At 45.6% G+C, this 19,715-nt stretch overlaps 1 protein-coding gene and 1 long non-coding RNA gene across 3 annotated transcripts; one reads left to right on the forward strand and one right to left on the reverse strand.

Moving 5' to 3' along the window:
- Window positions 1–184: 184 nt before the first annotated feature.
- LOC126087110 (uncharacterized) lies at window positions 185–1,088 on the reverse strand. Of its 2 annotated transcripts, none has more exons than XR_007519645.1 (3): window positions 957–1,088; window positions 543–616; window positions 185–419 (listed from the first exon to the last, which is right to left on the reverse strand). It is a non-coding gene; the product is annotated as an uncharacterized LOC126087110 (long non-coding RNA). The 2 variants fall into 2 exon arrangements; XR_007519646.1 differs by having other exon boundaries at window positions 925–1,088.
- A 14,895-nt stretch (window positions 1,089–15,983) lies between these two features.
- Window positions 15,984–19,071, forward strand: DNAJC5G (DnaJ heat shock protein family (Hsp40) member C5 gamma). The gene is given in 6 exon segments (XM_049903926.1): window positions 15,984–16,096; window positions 16,355–16,382; window positions 16,384–16,617; window positions 16,795–16,939; window positions 17,829–17,902; window positions 18,101–19,071. Coding segments are annotated over 5 exon segments (576 nt in total). The 3' UTR covers window positions 17,885–17,902; window positions 18,101–19,071.
- Window positions 19,072–19,715: the final 644 nt, after the last annotated feature.

Raw genomic sequence — 19,715 nt, forward strand, 5'->3', positions numbered from 1 at the left:
ACACCGTGTCACCTCGTGGCCCCAGGTTCCATGCCTATTTATTACCAACCTCGAGAGAACCAGGGAGAAAATGTGCTCCATGATCTGACACACCCGGAAGACCTCCAGAGACTCCAGCCAGAGACCCCTCTGTGGAGCCTCTGGGGTCGGAATTCGCGAGGGAAATCTAATGCGAAGCATTGCTTATTATCATTTATTTTTATACAGACAAAAAGCTTCCTGCTCTCTTTCAATCCATTGTTATTCCTATTTTTCAGATGAGAAAACTGAGGCCCAGAAAAAGAAGTGTCCAAAGTCATGCGGCGGGTAAATGGAGGACCTGGACTGGAATCCTGTGTTCTTTGCCTCCCCGGGTCAGGCGACTGAAGAGAGAATGCACGTCGCGATAAGCCGCGCTTCTTCTCTGGGGTCACGAGCCACTGTTTATGGAAGAAGGTAGCAGTCAGCTTGCCGGCAAGTGATTCCTTACTTCGTACCTGTAGCACTTTCCCGGGCATTACTTCATTTTTATCTGGGGAGGCCCAGGGACAGGAGTGACTTACTGCAAAGTCGGTGGCCGAGCCTGGAAGTGAAGCTTCAAATGCTCGGTGCTCTTTGCCCCTCGCACCTGCTGTCACTGTAGAATAGAAAAAGGGAGATGGGATGGGGATTGGATTGGGCACTCTAATCTGTGACAGTCTGTGAAGAGGAGGGTCCGTAGGAGGAAGGGAGAGTGAGCATGGACGCGAAATCCTGGAGGGGTGGGAGTGGTTGGTGAGTCGAGGCAAGAAACCCGTCAACCGCACCCTTCAGAACACGCTGGGCGACGAGAATTTAGATCTGGGGATAGACACACAGTCCCTACTTCACATTGTTATTCCAAACAATGAGGCTACGCGTATACTTCCAAAAAATAACAAACGGAAAACAAAAAAACGGACGCACGTGCCAGATAAATTGGAACTGATGGGGTTAACCTGGGAGAGCTTCGCGGAGGAGGTGAGGCTTAAACGGATTAGGCAAGCTGGGTGGCGGGTGGCAGTTTCGGCGGAGGAGACTGCAGCTCTGCCAAGGTTTGCGGGCGGCGTGAGCGAAGGGATCTTTCTGCGCGGTGGAGCGGAGCGAAAGGAACGAAAGGTCCTGTGTGTGCCCTCTTCAAGGCGCCTCCGCCTCCGCTGCGCCCTGAACCGCCGCCAACTTTTTCCTGCGCGCTTCCCCCTACCCCACCCCACCCCACCCCGGTCCCGCCTGGGAGGCCCAGCCCAAGGCCCAAGCGGTTGAAGGGGAGTGTGACTTTTTCCCTTCAACCTTTCAACGCCTACAGGCATGGAGCCTGAGGGACTTCAGCTCCCACCTCAGATCACAGGGTGGCAAACTGAGGCCGCGAGAGCGGAAGCCACCGGCCAAGGTCACCTTGTTGGCCCGTGTTAGAGTCGGGGTGGAACCCTTGCCTCCGCCCGCCTGGGCCGGGGCCCCGGGTACATCTCGCCCGTGCGCCGTCGGTTTTCGAAGCTAGGCACCTGGCTGGAGTCTCCCCAGTTCTGAGAGTATCGGGGCTGGGACCCGGAGGGGGCACTGAGCCCTTCAGAACTCGGATGCAGAAGCCTCGCCCGAAGCGGCCTGCGAGGACGAGATCAAGAATCAGGAGAAACCGCTGGGCCCTCCGAGAGGGAAAGGGCTTCTTGGCAGGCCTAAGCCTATGACAACAGGGGATATGATAATTATAACAATGGCTTCCTCCGAGATTTTCCTTCCGCGGACAACAGCCATGGTGCCCAGGAGGGGGCGCAGAAGCTGGCACGTGCCAGCCCGCCACCCGGGGCACGAACATGCTGGGAAGGGGGGCCTCGGAGCGGAAGGATGACAGGGCCACCTCCGGAAGCCGAGGGCACTCGCGGAGGGAGGACCAGCGGTTGTCTTCGCATGGAAATTTATGTAAGAAAAGCCTGGCAGCGAAACAGCCTCCTTGCACCTGTTTCTCAAAAAGCCATCAAGTGGTCCTGTTAAAATCTTTGCAAACTGTCTTCTGGAATGCCAGGCCAGAGGAAGGCCTGCTGCACCTGGATAAAAGCCAAGAACTAGAAGGTCAGCTCAGGGCTGGTGCGCTATGTGGAACTGTAGCTTTGCCAGAGCTATTCATTCAACATTCAACTCTTCATTCAGCATTTACTGTACAGGCACCCCGCTATGTTCCTGTCCTTGCTTTTGCACCCTGCTTGTTTTTTGTTTTTTTTTTTTTTTGCTTAGCTGGGTATTCTAGTGAACAAGACAGACAAGTTCCCTCCCCTCCTGGGTCTAACTTGATTGCAGTCCACTGCTATTCTATAGTCTTTTGTTACTGATTTACCCACTATCTCTTTTACTACCTGTCCTGTTCTGCCTCAGAAATCAATCTTCCCTCAGGTGAGTCTCACTTAGGCCTTTCTTAGGCCCAAATGACTGACGGAGGCAAGAAACCCTGTATGTTCCCAGTAAAGCAGGTCAGCGTCCTTCCAGAGGGCCTCTGGCAGAGTGTGCCAGGAGGCGGCTGGCTGCAGGGGGACCGAGGCTAGAAGTCTATGCTGGACCAGTTCAAATTGGAAGAGAAAGAGGGCTAAGCTGAGGTCAGGATTTAGACTGGGCTGGAGCTCTCAGGTGAGATTTGGAATCCAAACTTGTGGGCAAGGGTTAACACTTGATGAAAGGTTTGAGCCAGGCTGAAGGGTATGGACAGAGGCTATGGGTCAGCGCAAACCTGGGGATCCAACTTCTACTCCATTCTCTGCTCAGATGTCACCTCCATGAAGCCTTTCCTGACTTCCCTTAGGGAGAACTATTAGGTGCCCTCCCCGGTGCTTTCAAGGCCCACTGTGCTTGCCTGATCATAGTACTCACCATACTGTAATGAAATAGGCTGCTTGTCTATCTCTTCACTAGAGTGCAAGCTCCCTGAAGGCAGGAGTTGTGTCTTGTTCATCACTCGTTCTCACACAGTGGTTGGCCCATAGTCCTCAAGGAAGCCATCCCAGAAAGGTGGAGCTTATTATCAGAGTGGAAAGCAGAATGGAGGAAGTAGGATTTTAGTTGGATCTTAAAAGGATGCACAGAATTTGTTGATAGAGAGAATGAGGGAGAGCTACAGCTTAAATGTCACCTCCTCAGGGAGGCCTTCCCTTATCCCCAAAGGTTAGTTCTCATGTTATACACTCTCGTTGCCCACTACTTTTTTTTTTTCTCTATAGTACTTATCACACTGTAATTAATCATTATTTGGGAATTGTTTCTTCTCTTGGCTTCTAGGATACCATAATCTGGTTTTCCTCCTATTTCATTGACTGCTTATGCTCGGTCTCTTGGTTACCTTCATCTCTTTTTTTTTTTTTTTTTCTGCACTCATTCCCATGGAGGTATCATCCATCCAGTCTCAAGGCTTTAAATACTATCTAGAAACAGCAGAAAGCAATAGTTGTTGAAGGTGGGTGATGGGTACGTGGGGGATCATTGTACTCTTCTATTTTTGCATGTGTTTGAAATTTTCTATTTAAAAAGGCTTAAAAAATAAATAGCATCTGTACAATGATCATTCCCAGATCTCTCACTTTAACTCCAAACTCACATGCCCAAATGTCAGCTTGACCTCTCCACTTTGTCTAATAGGTATCTCAAGCTTCGTAAGTCCAAAACTGAGCCCCTGATCATCACTCCCATCCCACACCTTCTCTTCCTGCATTCCTCCCAGGTCAGAACATGGTAACTCCATCCTTCCATTTGCTCAGGCCAAAAACCTTGGAGCCATCCTTGACTCCTCTATTTTCACCTCACGTCCAATCTGTCAGCAAATCCTGCTCCGACTCTTGCCCAAACCACCATCATCTGTCATCTTGATCATTGCAGTAGCCTCCTAGGTGGTCTCCCTGCTTCCACACTTATTGTCCTATAATCTATTCTCAACCAAGTAGCTAGGCAACATAGGCAGACTTCGTCACTCCTGAGCTCAAAACCTTCCAGTGACTTCCATCTCGCTCATATAACAGCCAAAGTCCTTCGCCCTACATGATCTGGCCCCTCTGATCTCATTTCATAAAACTCTCACCCCACTCCCCAGCCACTCTGGCTTTTGTGCGATTCCTTCAACACACTGTGGCATTTGCTCATCTCTCAGCATGCAATGCACTCTGCCGGATATCCTCACCTGCTTTAGATCTTGACTCAGATGACTGATTTTATTCTGAGCAGTTGTCCTATATGCGTATAAAACCAAACCAAACTTGTTGCTATTGAGTTAATTCCAGCTCATAGCGATCCTATAGGACAGCATAGAACTGCCCCATAGTTTCCAAGGAGCACCTGGTGAATTCGAACTGCCGACCTTTTGGTTAGCAGCCATAGCGCTTAACCGCTACATCACCAGGGTTTCCATAAAGAGAAGAGGGAGAAATATAGAAGATCAACCATTGACTAAGCTTAACATGATTGACTGAACCCTGCCTTCCTCCTTTCACTGAGATCAACTGACAGTGGTCATAAGATGGCCTCTGGCTCTCCACTCAGCCATATCTTTTGAAATTTAAATTTAGTAAGCCTAGATTCAAACAGGAAAGAAAAGATTAGCAACTATGAGTGAAAGAAAAGCCTCTGGCAGGATCAATCCTAGTCAGGAATTTCTTTACAGTGAATATTTTGTTTCCTGGGTAAAAAAAACCCAAAATCAAAGCAGGTGGCTGCTATCAATTTCTCTCTTTAACAGTTCTGATGGCTGAAACACTTTTAGTGTGGTCCCTCTTGGTAAAGGCAGGGATAACCCATAGCCCATTGGGGAGTCCATTCTGACTCATAGCAACCCTATAGGACAGAGTAGAACTGCTCCATAGAGTTTCCAAGGAGTGGCTGGTGGAAGGTTGATGGAATTGAACTGCCGACCTTTTCTTTAGCAGCCATAGCTCTTAACCACCAGGGCTTCAAAAGCAGGGATAGTAAGTATGAAACATATATAACACTACTTCTCGTTTCTGAGTCCATGACAGACATCACTAATCAATTACAGTACTCTCTCATGCTGGGGCCAGATGTCAGCACTAAACCAGTTGCCCTCAGGTTGATTCCAACTTATCATGACCTCATATGTTTTATAGGGTTTTCTTTCTTTTTTTTTTTTTTTTACAGTTTCTACATGTACCATGGAAGAAGTACAGCCAGAATGCTCCTTAGAAGCAAGGATGGAGAGACTACGTCTCACATACTTCAGACATGTTGTCAGGAGGGATCAGACCCTGGAGAAGGACACCATGCTTGGTAAAGTAGAGGGTCAGCGATAAAAGAGGAAGACCCTCAGCAAGATGGATTGACACAGTGGCTACAACAATAGGCCTAAGCATAACAATGATTATTGAGCATGGCGTAGGACTGGGCAGTGTTTTGTTCTGTTGTACATAGGGTTGCTATGAGTTGGAACTGGCTGGATGGCACCTAACAACAACAACATGTACCATTTAGTGACATTGATTACATTCTTTGAATTGTGCAACCATTCTCATCCTCCTTTTTTGAGCTGTTCCTCCCCGACCTGCTTGTCCTTTTAAACATTGCAACCTCCCCAGACATTGTCTGTCTCCATTCCCTGCTTTGTTATTCTTCATGCCCATTATTACCACTTAACATACTATACATTTTGCTTATTTTGCTTACTGTCTCTCCCCTCCCACCAGAATATAAGCTCCATGATGGCAGAAATTTTTGTCTGCTTTGTATGCTGCTATATTCCCTAGACAACTAGAAAAGAGTTTGGCACTTTATAGTGCCCAATAAATATTCGTTGAATGTATTAATGAATGTCTGTCTCCCACATTAGACTATAATCTATGAGGACAAAAAAACAGTTTGATCATTTATTGTTGTAGCCATGGTACTAGGCATATAAAAAAACCTGTTGCTGTTGAGTCTATTCCAACTCATAGTGACCCTATAGGACAGAGAACTGTCCTGTAGGGTTTCCAAGGAGCACCTGGTGGATTCGAACTGCTGACCTTTTGGTTAGCAACTGTAGCTCCTAACCACTGTGCCACCAGGGCATATAGTAGGGGCTTAATAGTCATTTATGGAATAGGTGAATTGATTAATGAAAGGACATTTCATTGGGAGAGATGATGTGAGGGCAATGGTACAGAGGTGAGAAAGAATGGGATTATTTGGAGGGTGGAGGGAAGAGACTGGGTTGATTGCTATGGAAGTTTCACTTTAGGGCAACAGTGGATGATGAGTTTGGAGAAGTTGGTATTAATTTGTAGAATTTATTGACAGTTTTAAAGGTTGTTTCACATTGTGTGGGCTATGAGCAAAGGAGGGGCTATGATGGAAACACTGCTTTATGAACACTGATCCGGTAGCAGTAACCCGGATGATACTAGCAGCAGGGAAAACAGGAGGCTAGGACAACAGTCAGTGCTAATATAGGAATCCTTTCACTTCTGTGCTTCAAGGCTTGGCGAGCTGAAGAGACAAATGAAAGAGCCACTCTGAAAAAAAAAAAAAACTTAAAACTTTTTTGCCTGAAGTTGAGGAAGGGAATGAATCCACAGCTCAGTGATCCTGGAATTCTGAGCTTCATTATCTCAGAAATAGTCATAACATTAACACGGAAATCAAAAACAACAACCAGTTTGGGAGCAAGATGATGAGTTCAGACTATAGAGTGTGGTTTTGGGGTAACGGGAGACTGGCATTTGGACGATACTTAACTGACTCCAAAGCACAGTTGTGACAGCTGAACCCATGAGTATAGACGGGATCTCTGAAGAAGAGGGAAGAGAGCACAAACCAAAGCTTAAGGATCAAGCCATGTAGAATATCCACAGTCAGGAGGTGAGAAAGGAAGAGGAGCCAGTAAGGGAGAGAGGAAACTTATCAGAGGAGAACTAGAATAACACAGAATCACAGAAATGGGAAGAAATTGGTAGGGATTAACAAAAGACAGCTAAGGCCCAAAATCTCTTCCCAAAGCATAGCCTAATATTTTTCACTTTGTTTAGTCACATTGTCTAAAATTCTATTAGTTATTCCTTCTGCATTAGTAAAAATTAAAGGGGTATCCCCTGAAACTATTGCCCTGAGATAATCTTTAAACCTTAAACCAAAAATATCCCCTGAAGTCTTCTTAAAACTAAACAGAAGATTAGCTTAACTAGTAAAGAATGTCTGGCTTGAGCATTATGCTCTTTTAAGAACTATCTGTGTGGGATCAGATCGACAACAGGAACTCTGAAAGATTAGACAGGAAATTTAGGAGGCAGTGAGTTTATGTTAATGGTGAGGAAGGAACAGCTCAGAGAAGGAGGGTAAGAATGGTTGCATAATTTGAAGAATGTAATCGACGTCACTGAATTGTACATGTAGAGACTGTTGAATTGGTGTGTGTTTTGCTGTGTGTACTCTCAACAGCAACAGCAACAAAATAAATAAAATTAAAAAAAAAAGAATTAAGGGATGAGGTATTACTGTATTTGTCACAATAATCTTAATTAGTCTTTTAATCAGAATACTTCCTACCTAATCCTTACAGATGGAATCATTCTAAGGAGGTGATAGAAGCTTTTACTAGAAGGTCTGAAAACAGGGAAAATGAGAAGTAATTTTAGAGTTCTGGTTGCTTGAGGGGAGACCTGTTGGTGCAGTGGTTAAGAGGCTGCTAATCAAAAGGTCAACAGTTTGAATCCACCAGCCCTTCTTTGGAAACTCTGTGGTGCAGTTCAGCTCTGTCCTATACAGCTGTTATGTCGACAGCAACGGGTTTTTGGATTGCTTGTGGAGGACCATGGGGGATGTTTCTGGATAGCCAAAGGGCACCATGATGGCACTGGGTTGAAGAGCAAGAAAATGGGATTCTAAGAGGCGGAGAGAAGGATGTAGAAAGGGAATGGAAGGACACCAATGACAATTTGCAAATCTTCTTAGAGAAAGGACCCTGATTTTTCTCTTCTTCCCAGAGACAAAATGAAAATGAACTTGGGAGGAGACAGAATAGGAAGAATGATGCTGATGATTATGATGAGGATAATGGTGATGATAATAAGGTACTTACCATGTGCCAGGCACTGTTCAAATTAAATGTTCAGTCCCCCAAACAACCCTGTCTTAGTCTGGGTTCTCTAGAGAAGCAAAACCAGTGAAGTGTATAAATATGTATATGGAGAGATTTATATCAAGGAAATGGCTCACGCATTTGAAGAGGCTGGAATGTCCCAACCCCGTGGGTCAGGATAGAAGCTTCTCCTGATTCATGTAGCAAGCTTCTCCTGATTCATGTAGCCGTAAACCCAAAAACCCAGTGCTGTCGAGTCCGACTCATAGTGACCCTATAGGACAGAGTAGAACTGCCCCATAGAGTTTCCAAGGAGCGCCTGGTGGATTTGAACTGCTGACCCTTTGGTTAGCAGCCATAGCATTTAACCACCACGCCACCAGGGCTTCCTCATGTAGCTGTAGGGTCTGGTAAACCCAAAATCGGCAGGTGAGAAAGCAGGGCTGTTGCTCACAGGCTGCAAAGATCCCAAACTGCTAACTCAAGTCATAAGATCTGGAGGTCAGACAAACGGTAGCCATCCAGAGTTAGCAAAAGCCCATCAGCCTCGCCAGAATGTCCGCTTATATTGGAAGCAGGCAACATGCCCAAGGAAACTCCCTTTCAACTGATTGGCTACTCACAGCAGATACCATCATAGAGGTGATCATATTATATCAAATCTCATCATGGAAGTGATCACAACATCATACAACTGCCAAACTACATCATAACTGCCAAACCACTGAGACTTTTGGACCAACCAAGCTGACACACAACCTTAACCATCACAAACCCTAAGAGGAAGACGTTACTCTCACCATTTGATAGATGAGGCAAGTATGCCCTGTTAGCCTGCCCCTAGGTCTACAGAATCTGGGGTTGCAGGTCAAAAAGGAGGGGGTATAAAGCAACCTCTCTAGCTGGAAGCCGTCTCCTCGCCCTACCACCCTCCCCCGCTCCCACCAGTGTCTGGCCTGGGTAGAACAGGCATATAAACCCACCGGCAGTGGGTTTCTTTTTTTAATAGACTTAATTTTTAGAGCAGTTCTAAAGCAGTTCTACGCTTACAGAAAAATTATGCAGAGAATACTGAGTTCCCATATCCCACCTATCCCCTGTACATTGTTTCTTCTATTAATATCTGTGATACATTTGGTACAATTGAATAAATATTGATACATTATTATTAACTAAAGTCCATAGTTCACATTAGGGTTCACTCTTTGTGTTGTACAGACCTATGGGTTTTGACAAATGATCACGTGCCCCCCATTACAAATATCATACAGAGCAGTTCCATTGCCCTAAAAATGCCCTGTGCTCCACCTACTCGTCTCCCCTCTCTCCTTGAACCCCTGGCAACCACTGATCTTTTTGCTGCCTCTATGGTTTTTCCTTTTCCAGTTGGTCATGTAGTTGTAATCATACTGTATGATTCAGCTTTTTCAGACCAGCTTCTTATACTTAGCTATATGCATTTAAACTTCTTCTGTATCTTTTCATGGCTTGGTAGCTCATTTTTTTCTATCACTGAATAATACTCCTTTGTGTGGATGTACCACAGTCTGTTTATCTATTCAGCTATTTAAAGACATCTTTTTAGCAATTATGAAAAAAACTGTGTAAATATTTGTGTGGTCATACATTTTCATCACACTTGGGTAAATACCTAGGAACGCAATTGCTAGATCAAATAGCAAGCCTGTGTTTAGCGTTTTAAGAAACTGCTGGATGTTTCCAGCATGGCTGCACCATTTTACAGTCCCACCAGCAATGAATGAGGCTGGTGGTGTTTTTGGTCCCATGTAGTATGTGTGCCTTCATTTGGGGGAAAGGAAAAGAGGGACATGACCTGGCTTATTGAGGTCCACCCTCACCCATGAGGGAAAATGACACAAACCACAGCTTTGGTCTATCTCTAGACCTAGATTTTAAACTGGGGGGGGGGAGCTGATTTGTCTAAAGAGCTGTTAGGGTGTAAGCACTGAATTTGGTATCTGAAGACCTCACTAGGTGACCTTGAGCGGCCAGCCCTCCTCTCTGGAGCACACTTTCCTCCACTGTAGCACGAAGGCAGTAGATTCGAGTTAAATCTCTGTAGTCCCTTCCAGCTTGAGACTGGTGGTTGGGTGTGACAAATTATGATCTCTCTCTCCCAGTGCATATGTTCCAGAGCGTGATATTTTGGGTATAAACATGCCAGTGTCTGCTGTCTGTGTGTATTCCAGCTATATGACTAAAACTTTACTTGTTTGTGGGTAAATAAGGGATGCTTCTTGGTTTTCTCCAGGAGAGACCAAATGGCTCTGGGGGGTAGTAAATTATAAAATCACTGACTCAGAGCATGGCAGGAGGGCAAATGATTTAAAATAGGTTTTAGTCTGTAATCATTCTTTAGTGTAGCTTTTTTTTTTTTTCCTATCCTTTTTACAACCAAATCTAATTTAGAAATGGCACAGGTTTTTACAGAAGAAGAAAAAGAGACTCAGAGATTAAGTGACCTGTCCAAGATCAAGAGCCAGAGCTAAAACTAAGATCTAGGGTTTCCTACTCCTGGCTTGTATGTTCTGCCTAGTACTGTACTGGGTGTTAAAGACCCTCTGGATAGACAGTGGAGTTAAAAAGGGGTCTGGTTTCTAGGTAAAGGCAAAGTAGAGAGCCTCTGAACAAAGAATGCCAGGCAGACTTGCCTGCTCAGTTCCCATCTCTAGTAGCTGCAGTGCCATTTCATTCAATGTACAGGCTCAGAAGACTTAAAGATAATGGCTATGAATTTGAAGAGCCATGAACTGCAATTAATTAGAATGTCAGAGAGCAATGGTAAGAAGTAATAACATTCTGGAGCCTCTGGCAAGATGTGAAGGATGTTTACTAACTCTTCTCAGAACCTAATTTGCCCTCTTTCTCAGGGCTCACTTCTTCCATAAAGCAGGGAAGTGATCATACCACCTCTCAGGATTGTTGTGAGGATCCAAGGAGATAATTAGGTAAAGCCACACAAAAACTTGTTCATTCATTCAACCAATCAACATTTATTAAGCACCTACAACTTCCTGAGAACTGAGTTAGGAACTGAGAGAATACTAAGACAAATCAGACACAAGTAACTCAGAATCACTATCATCTTCTCTTCACTCCCTTTGTGGTTTCTTGCCTAGGACTGTGTGAGGGAAGATGGATCCTGTTGTGTTGTTGTTGAGTCGACTCCAACTCATGGTGACCTTATGTGTAATAGAACGAAACATGGTCCAGTCCTGCTCCATCCTCACAATTACTGATATGTTTGAACCCACTGCTGCAGCTGGTGTGTCAATCCATCTCATGAAGGGTTTCCATCGTTTTTGCCAACTCTCTACTTTACCAAGCATGATGTCTTTTTCTAGCGATTGGTCTTTCCTGATGACATATCCAAAGTAAGCAAGATGAAGTCTCACTATCCTTGCTTCTAAGGAGCAATCTTGCTGTGCTTCATTCTCCTGGTGGTGCGTTCTTCTGGCAGTCCATGGTATATTCAATATTCTTCACTAACATCACAATTCAAATGTGTCAATTCTTTGATCTTCCTTTTTTATTGTCCAGTTTTTGCATGGATATAGAGACGATTGAAAAAACCAGGCTTGGGTCAGGCACACCTTAGTCATCAAAGTGACATATTTGCTTTTTAACACTTTAAAGAGGTCTTTTGCAGCCGATTTTCCCAATGCAGTACATCGTTTGATTTCTTGACTGCTGCTTCTGTGGCCATTGACTGTTGATCCAAGTAGAATGAAATCCTTGACAACTTCAATTTCTTTACCATTTATCATGATGTTGTTTATCAAACCAGTTGTGAGGATTTTCATTTTCTTTATGTTCAGATAATCCACATTGAAAGCTATAGGCTTTGACCTTCATCAGTAAGCGCTTCAAATCATATTCACTTTCAACAAGGAAGGCAGTCCTGTCCAATTCCTGCTAAGTGCTTCTGTCCCAAGGAATTCTTGCTATGGCCTAACCCTCAGGCCTACATTGGACCGGTGGAGGGATCCCTCTGCTGTAGCTCATTTGACAATTCATTTATTCACTTACAGTGGGTGTAGTGGTTAAGTGCTACAGCTGCTAACCAAGAGGTCGGCAGTTCAAATCTGCCAGGTGCTCCTTGGAAACTCTATGGAGCAGTTCTACTCTGTCCGGAAGGTCACTATGAGTTGGAATCGACTCAACAGCAGTGGGTTTGGTTTTTGGTGCTTTTGGGTGAGCCAGGCATGGTCCTAGGTGCTGAGGATACAATGACAATCAAAACAAACAAGGTTCCTGCCCTCATGGAGCTCACAATCTACTGCAGAAAGCAGACATTAAACAAATTAGCATACAAATAAATATATGTTCAAAACTATTGCAAGAGTATTATGGAGGAGGGAGTGGAACCTAGTTTAGAAGGCATCTCTGAGGAGGGGACATGAAGCTGAGATCCCCATGGATGAGAAGTCAGCTGCAGGGTAAAGGGTTTCTCTTTTTACATGGCCTTTCTAGCCATAGTCTTGTAACTCCCACAAAATAATTGGCTGGGACTATGCAGATAAGGTGCTTGTGGCCTACCAAGGGGATTGGTCAGTTATACCATCCTTATAGGCTTATAAGAGGGATGCCATAGAGGTTGAGGGGGACCTAACTACTATCAAGAAGAGCCAGGAGTGAAGCATGTCCTTTAGACCTGAGTTCCCTATGCTGAGAACCTTCTAGACTAAGAGACAGAGGGCTGTAAGACCGGAGGTGTCATGAGGTGGCATGAGATGGAGCAAGAAAGCATGCGGTGAGAACCAGACCAGAGCAAGGTAGCTGCAGTGGATTTCCTGGACTATGGCATGAGGTGGCTACAGTGCGCTCGCCAATTGGAGCAAGAGAGCTGAGCACCTTCGGGCAGGAAGCTTGCTGGAGGAGTGGGGTGCCTCGGGGCATCTGTCAGCAGAGCTGAAGAGCAGTAACACTTACCTGAGCAGGGCAAAGGCTGACAGGGAGCCCTATCTGCCTGAGGGCACAGCAAAGAAAGAGCTGAGAAGTTGGAAGCTGTCCTGATTAACTATATCATGTCTCCCGAGTTGTTCCTGTCACTTCCAAGTTGATCCTGATCCTGAATTGTAACCTATTATTTCCCTAATAAACACCACAATCATGAATATGGTCTCTGAGTTCTGTGTGGCCATTACAATGAATTATTGAAGCCAGCAGAGAAGTAGAGAATGTCGTGGGAGGGACAGCTGGTGTCAGAATTGGTAAAAAGGTTGGAGAGTGGAGGTATGTCTGACCTCCACCTCACAGCAATCAGCTTTGGGTTAATGCTTATGGTGATTATCCTCCCCGCTCATGAAGTTACACAAGGTCTGACTACGACACTCTATTTCATCAGCCATTTGAAAAGCCTGGAGAAGAGGGAACAGTGTGGTCAAAGGTCCTTGGTGTGGGTAGGAACACGGTGTCTTCAAAGAACTTACAGGAAAGTAGTGGGCAGAGAACAAAGCAAGGAGGACAGTGGTACATGATGAAGCTGGAGTCAGAGGCAGGGGCTGGACCATGCTAGGCCTTGTAGGCTGATATAAAGAATTCATTGTAAGTGCACTGCTTTCTCTTCTCAATGCTACCAGAGAAACGAGTTGGATTGTTCTGGTAGCTCTATCATTCCATTATGGCGGTGAAAGTTTGGAGGTTAAAGAAATTTGCTATACAAACCAAAAATATTGTCAGCTTCAGCTCCTTCTCAACTAAACTCATCTGACCCAGAACCTACGAACTGGGTGTGAAAGGCCAAAGGTTTTCATTCTACAGCCAATCTCCCTCCCCACCCACACAAACCGATTTATTCCTACAGGAATAAATTCAGGAAAAAAAATCTATTAATTCAGTGGTCATTGTGCCTGCTGCATACAGACTCCTTAGTTTAGTTAGCAGGTTCACTCCTCTTGGGGTGGAATTTTGATTCACCACTTTAAAACCTAGAAGGGGAGGTAACTGTGCACAAATAACTGTTAAAAAGAGAAGAGAGTGATAAAAGAGGTAACAGAGAGGTATTATTGAAGTAATAAAACTTTTGACTACATGTTATGGGAGCCATTGAGTGTTCTGTAAAGAAAACCATCAATCACCACAAGGTGGTAAATGTTAAGCGGTGCAGAAACCTTCTTTTGTGGGAGATCGCTGGAAGTAAGGCCAGGCAGAGAAAGCTGCTCTCAACCATTGCAGGTGGGGATGTGAACTGGCACTTTGGTACCTTTCTGGGAAGAAATTTAGCAATATAGATTAAGAACCTCAAAAATTTCACCTTAACCCAATAATTTCCCAATTTCCTAAGGGGGGGAATCAGAAATTTAAAAATTTATGCATAAAAATTTTAATTGTAAAGTTATTATACTTTAAAATAGTTAGAAACAGATTAACTATCCAACCTGGATTATATAATTAAATTACGGCACATTCTCATGATAGAATAGTATTTAAATAAAGTTTTTAAAGAGCAGTAGTGACTTCTGGAAATGATCAAGATATAATTTTAAAAGGGTGTGCAAACTAATAATTACAATATAATACTACAAGGCGGGAACAACTGGGGGAATGAAGAAAGGATTCCCAGAAGCGCTGACATTTGAGGTTGGTCTTGAAGGATCTGTAGGAGACTCTAGGAGGAAGGAGGAAAAAGGGCCAAGTGGAGACCCCTAAATTCTGAAAAATAAGAGTGAGAAAGTAATTCGTCTCATTGTCTTTCCTTAAATGAGCGGATGAGCCATGACTGCAATTTGGCTGGTGATGTCCTCTAACTGGGTAAAAGGGATGCCCCTAGTGGCTGCGCCAGTGCAAAAGGCTAGGCACGACACATGCTCAACTACCCTTGGCCGCTGGTGCGGGCAGATCCCTTCACGCAGGCTTAAAAAAAACGCGAGCAAAATAAGTCCCAGGGACTACGTGGCCTCACCTCCCAGCCCTTCCGGGGCGCCAAAAGCAACCCGGAGCGAGTTGGCGCATCGGTGCGTCGGAGCGTAAGCTTGCGTAGCACGCATGCGCAGTCGGCCGCTGGGCCGGCTGTGTGAAGTTTCACACCTGAGAGGGTGGGGCGGGTGTGAGGCCTACTAGGCTGAAGAGAGGGACTCCGAGGTAAATAAAGGGCGAAGCCGGCGTGGGGAGTCGGCAGCCTTGTGGCTACAGAGCCAGAGGGAAGCTGGGAATTTAGAGCATCCCTGAGCTTTGCCTTTGTTCTCCTAGGCCGCGGGCCCCCCAAGCCACTCCCCAACTCTGGGGTCCTGCTTCTCGGTGCCGCGTCTTCCCACTGCTCAGCAGCCCCTTTCCACTTCCTTCTTCAGCCCAGGACTCATCTCGCTTTTCTCCCCACTGCCTCCTCTTTGAGGGACGGAGGTGGGGCGCCCATTGCTTGAGAGCGGGAGCCTAGGGGGAAGAAGAAAGTCTGCTGACCTAGCTGCAAGCACTGCCCCCTGGCCTGGCTTTTGTGCCCCCGACCTCGCTTAGGGTTTGGTCTGAATTGTTTCTCCTTGGTAATAGGAGATCTTCCAGATTCCTGACCCAGCCTGTTAAGGAGCTGGCGCCACCCTAGTCTTCTAAACCCATCAGTGAGCTTGGACAAGCCCAGGGCTGTTGCCTTAAGGCAGTAGGAGCCCTGGACAAAATGAATCTCTTCCCACAACATAGGCCTCTCCTTGTGTAGCCTCTCAAGGAGGTACGGTGTCTGGAGGTCTGTGTAGCTGAAGGACACTGAGAAATTTGAGGGGAGGATGTTTCGTCTTTAAATTTTGCATTTGAGTGCCTTTTCTGGGCAACTGCACGCTCCTGCTAGTCACAGATCCCACTCACTGTTGCCTTATACTTGCCCCACTGTAATCAGTTACATGCCTAACCCATGAAGACGAATTCCCTGTCACTGAAAGCTCACTTCTTCACAGCCTCACCTGTGAAAGTTACCACAAATACTTCTGCTCTGGCCCAGATTATGGCTCATATGGATGAAGCAGCCCGCCAGTTGTCTAGAAGTGGGAAAAGCCTCTATGCAGTGCTGGAGCTTAAGAAGGGTGCCTCGCCTGATGAAGTAAAAAAATCCTACAGGTTCAAATCTCAGCCCCTTATTTAACCCTGGAATTTTCCCCCTTAAACCCTTTTCTCTCTACCTTGCTTTCTAAACCCATTTCTAAAACTCTAAGCCTTCACTTTGGGGCCAGATGGGGCCAGCATCCTCTTCAGTGTGGCACAGGAAGGAATTTAGACTTTCGCTGCTTGTCCCCATCCCTTGTACCACATCTCATGCATTCCTTCTGTACTCTCTGAGGCCCATCCCTGTAATTCATCCTAACCTTCCCTCCCCAGCCATCCCCCATCCCCTCTCCACCCTCCTTTATGGGTATTGCCTGGGTAGGAAACTGGCTTTGAAGTATCATCCAGACAAGAATCCAGGAGATCCTCAAGCAGCAGAAATATTCAAAGAGATCAACACAGCCCACGCCATACTGAGTGACCCTAAGAAGCGGAAAATCTACGACCGACATGGCTCATTGGGAATATATATATATGATCACTTTGGCGAAGAAGGCGTCAGATACTATTTTATAGCGAATAGTTGCTGGTTCAAGGTACACAATTCTTCCTAGTCCCTAAAGACCAAGGAAGGAGGGCCAGTTGACCCTCCTCTCCTAGGACAAATGCATCTGTTGTCCCATTTTCTGGGTGCTAGGAGGATTCAGGGAGGGAAGCTTGGATGGCAATATAGAAGGGACTGCTGGACTGAGACCATTCCCTCCTGCTTGTAGACACTTGTCCTCCTATGTTGCCTGCTCACTTGTTGCTGTTTCTGTTGCTGCTGTTGCTTTTGCTGCGGAGCACTTAAGCCACCACCTGAGGAGGCAGCTAAGAGAAACAATCAACAAAACGTCCGGAATCAGCCTTCGAGATCAGGTGAGAAGGATAGGCAGGAACTGAGGTAAGATCTGAGGAGCCCTGTGGCACAATGGTTAAGTGCTTGAAAAGTTGGCAGTGTGAACCCACCCCGTAGCTCTGCAGGAGAAAGATGTGGTGATCTGCGTCTGTAAAGATTACAGCCTAGAAAACCGTTTAGGGCAGTTCTAATCTGTCACATGGGGTCGCTAGGCCTTGAAATCAACTGGCACCTAGCAACAACAGCGAGATAAATCTGGATTAAGAATGAAAGAAATAGTTGGGGGTGAGAAAGCGCTGTGAAACTGTGAACCCCTAAGTAAGTGAAGAAGAGGTGGATAAGATCTGTTTCTGAAGGGCTTATGCCCCCAAATGACAGTTTGAATGTAGTGTTGGCCTCTCATGACTATTAAGCTAAGGAATGGGGTGGGAGAGTAAGCCTAGAAAATGCAGTAATTGAAAACAGGTTAGAGGCTGCAGTTTATTGCATTTACTCAAAAGGAAAATGAAATGTTTGAGATTTCCACCCCAAGTAGTTAAACTTTAAAACTGTGGGTTGACTGAAGTTTACACATATTGCCACCTAGTGATGCTAGTGAGTAACTGCAAGGTAAAGATTTTCTCGCCACCAACCAAACCAAACCCCTTGTCGTGGAGTGGATTCCGACTCATAGCAACCCTATAGGACAGAGTAGAACTGCCCCCATAAAGTTTCCAAGGCTGTAATCTTTACAGAAGCAGACTGCCACATCTTTCTCCCACAGAGCGGCTGGTGGGTTCAAACCACTGACCTTTTGGTTAGCAGCCAAGTGCTTAACTACTGCACTACCAGGGCTTCTTATTTTCTCACCAGTAGACTAAAAAATTCTTGCTAAGTATTTATATATTTGTTTTTCAAATTCCATTATAGCAACCCAAAGTAATTTTAGAAGAGGGCAAGATTCTGTCGATGAAGATCATTATTAAAAGATGCGGAAGAGTAAGGTATGAAAACTGAAAGGCAAAAATAATTAAAGGATAAGGAAGGAATATAGATTAACCTCAGATAAGTGATTAGTGGAAAGTTTATATCCTTGTAGTATTGACTACAAGTGTTTATGATCTTACTCATAGGGGGTTTGCTTTAAATTCAGGGTGACCATTCCTTCTGATTAGTAAGATGCCAACATCTTCTCCCCATAGGTGCTGACCCAATGAGGGTGCCTTTTGCTGCCCAGTCCACTGGACATGTTGAAGAGAAGAGCAAGTAGGCTTGTCCTGACATTGAACCTGATTTGACCCCTCTTCTTGTAAGAATTCCAACTTCAGAAGCACTGATGCTGTCCATCCCAGTGAGGATACCATCTCTGCTCTTAATAGTACCACCAACCCCAGCCATACAGGGTTGCCCAGCTACTCTTTTTTAGCTCCAGTACCAATGTCAATCTGTCAGAGAGCAGCTCTCCCATCCCTACCCTTATGAGGCCTCAGGCAGTGGTGGCAAACTTTTCCTGAAGATTGTTTAACCTGTGCTTTCCTTGGGATTTGACTGAGTGTCAGCTGGTCGGGTCCCTGAGCCACTTGCGATATCTCCACCAAGATCCTGATGCCTGGGCAGGGTGAATCCCATCCCTGGAGCTGCTGTACCAGCTAACCCTCCTCTCTTACAACTCTGTGTACCAAGAACTCCTTGTGTCAGCCTCATTCTTAAGCCACTACAGCTTTCTGGGAGTAGTCTCACCTTCTTCGGGTGCCCATGCCCTTGGCATTGCCCACCACATTCCATGTCATGTGAGTCAACCCAGGAGAAGTATGAGTGTATTTGAGGCTTAGGAGTAGTCATCCCACCTTTGGTTTCTCCCTGGACTTCAGCTACCAGCACAGCAACCATTAATATTGGTCCTGTAGGTTGACAGGAGTTCACACATCAGTGCTTGCTTGCCTCCATCCTTTCTACCACATCTTATAGAGGCTCATTACCAGGTATTTTATTCTTAAAACAAGGGCATGAAACGTGATAGGGAAAGGACTGTTACAGACCCTTTCCCCACATGTGCCTCTTTGCTCTGCCTGTTTGGCATCTCCTCCACACCATTTATTCCCCATACACCCAGGGTCAGAGCTTAGTAACTCCTGAAACTTCTCTCCCTTGACTGAGATAAGGGCTAAGAAATGTCAGTAAATAAAGAGCTTTTGTCCAATCCCAGTGCGTTTTTTTTTTTTTTTTTTTTTTTGGCCGGGGATAGGGGGCTGGGGAGACAAATTGGGCCTGGGATAAAGAACAAAGCGTGTAGGAGAAAAAGATAGGGGGCCAGTGTTCAAACCTGGGACCAGCCTGGCCTGGAGAGGAAGAGTCCAGGACAACTGTGGGGTTGGGGCAGAAGCTTCCTGGAGCCTTGTGATTATGTATTTTGTCAGTGCTCTAAAATTTCCCTGGAGACTGTTTCCCTTGGTGTCCAAAATAGGTCCCTGGCATTCAGGTCCTTTCTGCCCACCTCACCTTCTCCCAATTTCCTAACAAAGTTAAAGGTCATCAGAGTTCTTCCTGTGAGGTGTTCATGGACCAGAATCTTACACTTTCACAGGGGCATTCTTGTAAAGGCGTTCCAGGCCCTGGCACAACAGCCACCTCTGACCTCTTTAGCTCCTTTTCCTAGGGTGATATGAGAAGGGGCTGGGCAAGAACAGAATGAACCAGAAATGTCTCTCTAGTCTCTGATGCCTCTGTTCTGAATCACGGGGTCTCAAGGAGGAGGGCCAGGGTCACTGGCTAAGTCTGTGGAGGAGGAAACTGTCACTGACTGTAGGTCTGGCGAGA

Source organism: Elephas maximus, chromosome 12, assembly GCF_024166365.1.
Source record: "Elephas maximus indicus isolate mEleMax1 chromosome 12, mEleMax1 primary haplotype, whole genome shotgun sequence".
In the NCBI taxonomy this organism is placed as follows: domain Eukaryota; kingdom Metazoa; phylum Chordata; class Mammalia; order Proboscidea; family Elephantidae; genus Elephas; species Elephas maximus.